Below are 6,397 nucleotides of genomic sequence, written 5' to 3'. Positions count from 1 at the left end.
AAAGAAGCAGCGGAAGAAGAAGAAGCAGAAGTAGCAGAAGCAGCAGCAGAAGCAGCAGCAGCAGCAGCAGCAGAAGAAGCAGAAGAAGGAGAAGCAGCAGAAGAAGGAGAAGCAGAAGGAGAAGGAGAAGCAGGAAGAGGAGGAGAAGGAGGAGAAGGAGGAGGAGAAGGAGAAGGAGAAGGAAGAGAAGGAGAAGAAAAAAAGAAAACAGTATTTCTCAAAGAATGGTCCCTGTTTCAAAATCACCTAAGGAGCTTGTAAAAATGCAGACTCCTGGGCCCTTCTTCAGCACTACGTAGTGCAAAACTCCACAGATGATTCCTTTCCTCAAAGCTTGAGTCCTGCCACTAAGCTCTGAGACCAGAGCCAAGAGGATATGTTTGTTAAGTATTAGACATGAAATGCTGTCTGGAACATACTGCCTCATTTATCAGGACATGAAGACACACCTGAGAAGCTGAGCTATTCCGAGCACTCACATCATTTCATGTATTTTGTGTCATTTGTGAAGACAAAATATGTGTGGGTGTCCTTGAATAGAAAGGAGGTGAGTAGAAGAAACAAGCTGAGTCTAAAAGACAAAGAAGTCATCTTTCCAAGAGCCTCCAAGAAACTAATGACAAGGACTCAAGCTCGGATCCCAGTTGCTGTATCCCAATTATAAAATCACTGAGGAGGGAAGGAAGGTGGCTGCTCCAGCCCTGCAATTATGAAGTGCATCCTCACGAAGTGCACAATTTCTGCTTCCTTTGCTGTCAGCAGGACAAGAACATAGGATTATACCTGAGAGGGAGTTTTTAATGAATTACTCCCACTCTTCTCCTTCCTGACTTCCAAGAGCAGGAAAACCAGAACAGCTGGCAGAGAAATGTGCATTTGGAGGCTGCTAATGGAAAACACTCCATGAGTCCATTAAAAGCAACATTGCCTGCATGTCCCTCCACTCCTGCACGCTTCTCCCCAGCCCACTGCTAAAACACTCTGCTTCTGGTAAAGGTCCATGCTTCTAGAATCCAAGGATGACACACAGGTACAGAGTGTGAAGAAAGCCTGGCTAGGAAGGTGAACTCTGACAGTGCCAGGGTGCATCTCCTCCTACCTTACATTTACCACGCCAACAATTTCCTTTGACAGGAAGCGAAGAATAAATGCATTCAAGACAAAGGTGATCAACCGAAACAACACCTATAGAAAAAGAGGAAAAATACGTAAGAATAAATGACGTTAGGAGTGTTTACTTTGCTGAAATGAGAACAATGTGGCTGTTCTTCCTAACGTGAGGTAATGACATACACCAGCTTTGTCATGGAGACTCTGCTCTAAGACGCCCGACCTGTCTGCACTTCTCCTGAAATTTCACTCCTTGGGATCTCTCAGCACTCCCGTGCAGTGGTCAGAGAACCCTGGAAGGCACTTGGAAGGCTCCCTAATTTATTAATAACAAGAAAGAGGCCCCAATAGACTCACTGAGTTTCTACAGGTTCAAAGTCAAGCTCTTGAGGAAGCAGAAAGAGAATTCTAGTTAGTGGTTCACCTTGCTGGGCCCTAGCCACACTCCCCCACGCCAGGCTGTTTAGAAATAGCACACACTTAGCAAGTGGGAGCCTTAAGGGTATAGCAGACTCACCAGAAATCATGGGGTCTAATTTCTCTTTTCTTCTCTGCCTCATAATATCTAGGAATTTCGATAATGACATTTAATCGTTCTGAACTTCAGTTTTCTCAATTAGAACACAGAAAATGTATTTCTTTATTGAATACTTGTCTCTTTCCAGAGAGGAGTTGAAATACCTTTTAAATGATGCTGCAAAAATAAGACAACGTAGTGTAACATGGGGGGAAGGGAGACAGAGTCCAGTTATTGCTGCTTGAAAGGGACATATACTGAGACTTCCCAATCTGTCAATTCAAGAAAACCACCTAAGCAAAGAACTTCTCCCATGAGACACAGAGAGGAGGACGACTGTCATTAAACAGGGTTGCTAAATGGGGATGCTGGGAAGAGTGCAAACCTCATTCACTAAATGACTCCCTCCTGCATCCCAGCAGCAAATGAAAATCACTTCTGTGTTAAGCACCCTCAGAGTTATCTGTGAAGAGCTGCAATTTGGAAGATTTGATCTAAGCATATCAAAGGACTACTGTGGTCATAAAGGTATGACCAAAAAGGGAGAGCACCTAACACTGTAACTAAAGTGTCACAGAGCAACAAGGTCTCCAAAGCCAAGAAATGACCATCTCAACCTTTATGGAGTCAAAGGTGGTCTTTTGAGTCCGATGACAGCTCTGTAGCTGCTCCTTAGAAACATGCAGATATGGCCAGGCACGGTGGCTCATGCCTGTAATCCCAGCACTTTGGGAGGCCGAGGCAAGTGGATCAACTGAGGTGAGGAGTTCAAGACCAGCCTGACTAACATGGTGAAACCCTGTCTCTACTAAAAATACAATTCACCATTTAGCTCTTCTATCTGTTATCTTCTAATTGTTATAAGCCTCAATGTCCTCTGTCAAATGAGGTTACCTATCACGTAGGGGTGATTAAAAGGATCAAAAGAGATTGCAGGGCTGAGTACAGTGGCTCATGCTTGTAATCCCAACACTTGGTTGGGCACCGTGGCTCACACCTGTAATCCCAGCACTTTGGGAGGCCGAGGCGGGTGGATCATGAGGTCAGGAGATCGAGACCATCCTGCCTAACACAGTGAAACCCTGTCTCTACTAAAAATACAAAAATTTAGCCAGGCATGGTGGTGGGCGCCTGTAGTCCCAGCTACTCGGGAGGCTGAGGCAGGAGAATGGCGTGAACCCTGGAGGCGGAGCTTGCAGTGAGCCAAGATATTACACCACTGCACTCCAGCCTGGGCGAAAGAGTGAGACGCTGTCTCAAAAAAAAAAAAAAAAAAAAATCCCAACACTTTGGGAGGCTGAAAGGTAGGAGAACCACTTGAAGCCAGGAATTTGAGACCAGCCTGGACAACACAGTGAGACCTCATCTTCACAAGAAATATTTTTAAAAGAAATGAGACTGTAGAAGTGAAAGCATTTTTTAAGTGCATACAAATGAAAGGCATTAATACTTTCAGCATGAGTGGCTCAGAATTAAGATAGAACAAGCTCTCAAATTCTTGTAGAATAAGATGTAACCGCAAAGCTACCTAAAGTGTCTACAGTGTAATTCGAGAAAGCATACAAGAATGAAAACACTCAAGAAACCATATAAAAATATGGTTATTAAAACAAAAAAATCCGAGCAAGACTCCATCCCAAAAACAAAAAACAAAAAAAACATGTGTACACACTTATGTTAACCTCAAAGCTATCACTGTCTAAGAAACTTAATGTTGGCCGGGCACGGTGGCTCAAGCCTGTAATCCCAGCACTTTGGGAGGCCGAGATGGGCGGATCACGAGGTCAGGAGATCGAGACCATCCTGGCTAACACGGTGAAACCCCATCTCTACTAAAAAAATACAAAAAAACTAGCCAGGCGAGGTGGCGCGCGCCTGTAGTCCCAGCTACTCGGGAGGCTGAGGCAGGAGAATGGCGTGAACCCGGGAGGCGGAGCTTGCAGTGAGCCGAGATCCCGCCACTGCACTCCAGCCTGGGCTACAGAGCAAGACTCCGTCTCAAAAAAAAAAAAAAAGAAACTTAATGTTTCAGGCCATATCCGTATCTCCTCTTTTTTTTTTTTTTTGAGATGGAGTCTCGCTCTGTCACCCAGGCTGGAGTGCAGTGGCACAACCTCAGCTCACTGCAAGCTCCGCCTCCCAAGTTCATGCCATTCTCCTGCCTCAGCCTCCCGAGTAGCTGGGACTACGGTGCCCGCCACCACGCCCAGCTAATTTTTTTGTATTTTTAGTAGAGATGGCGTTTCACCGTGTTAACCAGGAGGGTCTTGATCTCCTGACCTCACGATCCACCCGCCTCGGCCTCCCAAAGTGCTGGGATTACAGGCATGAGCCACCGCACTTTGGAAGGCCGAGCCCACATCTCCTAATTGGTTTGAATAAAGGTTGCAGCTAATGAAGCTGAGGTTGCTTATGCCACCCAGTATTTGCCACACACTGTAGCCCTTATTAGCAACACAGCCTTCATTTACTTCTGCAAAGGACTTTACAGCTTTTGTTTTAACACAAGGTGTCACTCTGTTGCCCAGGCTGGAGTGCAATGCCATAATCACAGCTCACTGCAGCCTCAACCTCCCAGGCTCGAGATCCTCCCACCTCAGCCTCCTGCGTAGCTGGGACTACAGGTGCACGCCATCACGCCCATCTAATTTTTGTATTTTTTATAAAGACAAAGTTTCACCATGTTGCCCAGGCTGGTCTTTAACTCCTGAGCTCAAGCAATCCTCCTGCCTTGGCCTCCCAAGTGCTGGGATGACAGACATGAGCCATCACGTCCAACCAACTTTACAGTTTTAAAAAAGGCTCTCTCACATCTGTTAAATTATTTGACATTTAAAAACAACCAGGTAAATGCACAGGAAGCAAGACTGGGGGTTAAGTGATTTCCTCAATGTCACATGGCAAGCAAATGACCCAGCTTGACCTTACAGGTAAGCCACCTGACTCGTCGTCCAGTGTGTTTTCCGCTACAACTTGTTTTCATTTTATGAAGCCTATCTGGGTACTAAGATATTATCAAAGGCTGAAAAAAAAAATCAACACTGTGGATAAAGCACTAAACTCAGTTATTTGTGTAGTGAAACAGGAAAAAAAAACAAACAACCCTAAGTAAACTTAGAATGGCTAACATTTACTAAGCACGTATCATGTGCAAGGCACTCTTCAACATGCTTTCCATAGGTTATCTCATTTCATTCCTACATTGACTATTTTAAAAATCCTTATTATCCTAATAAAAATAGCTGCATTTATTAAGTACTTGTAGTGTGCCAGGCACTTAAGAGGCATGATTTCATCTAATCTTCCTAATGACCCTGTGAGGTTGCACTATGGTTCTCATTTAAGATGAAGAAACTGATACTCACGGAAGTCATGGGATTTATCCCGAAGGAGTGCATCTAGCAAGTGACAAGGCCCAAACTCAAGCCCCATTCTGCTTGGTTCTTTCTTCTGCCCTCCATCTGCCTAAGATAAGGGGTAGGGTAGATTCAAGACTTGTGTGAAGTAGGGTTGATTGGCTCAAGAGTGAGACAGAGAGATATTGAGCCGCTTGACTTAAAACGTTCAGCTCCTGGGGTTGAAAGAATCTTCAGATACCATTTGGACTAACTGGCATGTATCATATTTGACAGATGACAAAAATTAGGGCCAAGAGGTGAAGTGACTTGTCCAAGATCACCATGTATTAAATGCATACTAAGAGCCGGGTACTGTGTTAAGTACGTTTATTTGAATGATCCCAATCAATTCTTGCTTATGAGCTAGGTACTACATATTATTACCCCCATTTTACTAGTGAGGAACTCAGGCTCTGCAGGTGAAGTCACTTGTCCTGGGTCACGGAGCAATCCAAGCCTAACTCCAGATTCCTGTTCTTAGCTATGCCATATGGTCTCTCGGAACTCAGTGGGACTCAAAGTTTGAGGGCCGTGTTTGATGAAGGAAATGAACCCCTTGCCTGAAAAATACCAGATTCTCGAGCACGAAACACCAGTCCCTCACCCCGACCACCTGATCTAATTCACTCCTCCTGCCATATGGGAAATAGAATGCTCTGAAGGAAAGCGGCTTGTCTGCAGTCACCCGGCCTAGACTCTGAAGGCAGGCTCCCATCTCCGGGCCAGGCACCCCCCTCACCAACGCCACCGTCTCCGGTAGACCCCCACCCCCTCCATTGCGGGGTCCACCTCGGAACTGGGTCGGCCCTGGGGCAGGCTCTCAAGGGCCCGAGGGCTGCCATCCCGCAAATCTCGGCTGCAGTACAAGCTGAAACCTGACGGGCAGAGAGTACCTGCAGGATGAGACCGGAGGAGGCCAGCCGGGCCGCCTGGCCCAGCACCTCCTGGCTGCCCATAGCCTGGCCGCCAGGCTCAGACACCGGGAAATGCCGCCGCCACTCCGCTTAGTCGCGATAAGATGGCGTCACGGAGCGCCTCGCTCTCTGATTGATGGCCTTGAGACAGGGGGGCGGGGCACGAGAGGTTCTGGCCCTTTAAGTGGGCCCGGCACGGTCGGTCTGTTATGGCGCCTGGCTCTTCCTATTTCAGTAGGTCCTGCGCTGTCTGTCGCTTGTGCGCTGTCTGTCCCTCTCTTCCCCGTATAAACGAAATAGTGTGGCGAGTACTAAGAGATACTGTTAAAGAAGTCAACATTCCTTCTCTGAAGCTTTCAGCCACCAACCAAGAAGCACTAACTTTCCTGGCCTCATCTGCCAAAAGGGGAACAAACTTCTCATTGGCCTGTTAAGAAGATTCTTACCATTGACCTTTG

At 46.5% G+C, this 6,397-nt stretch overlaps 1 protein-coding gene across 3 annotated transcripts in view; it reads right to left on the bottom strand.

Annotated features, from left to right (window-relative positions):
• The window catches only part of RFT1 (RFT1 homolog), a 44,072-nt gene extending 38,024 nt beyond the window's left edge, over positions 1-6,048 (bottom strand). For 2 of the 3 annotated variants that reach the window (XM_003894296.4, XM_021934325.2), the window contains exons 1-2: positions 5,919-6,048; positions 1,100-1,185 (exon numbers count right to left, since the gene is read on the bottom strand). In XM_003894296.4, coding sequence (XP_003894345.2) covers positions 1,100-1,185; positions 5,919-5,981 — 149 coding nt within the window. In that variant the 5' untranslated portion in view covers positions 5,982-6,048. Of the gene's footprint in view, positions 1-1,099; positions 1,186-4,992; positions 5,093-5,918 lie in introns of all 3 variants that reach the window. The other variant, XM_017955394.3, reaches the window with a different exon arrangement.
• Between the last annotated feature and the right edge of the window lie 349 nt (positions 6,049-6,397).

This window comes from Papio anubis, chromosome 2, assembly GCF_008728515.1.
Source record: "Papio anubis isolate 15944 chromosome 2, Panubis1.0, whole genome shotgun sequence".
NCBI classification, from domain to species: Eukaryota; Metazoa; Chordata; class Mammalia; order Primates; family Cercopithecidae; genus Papio; species Papio anubis.
The sequence above is the reverse complement of the archived record's forward strand: the minus strand, read 5'-3'. Positions and strand labels throughout refer to the sequence as shown.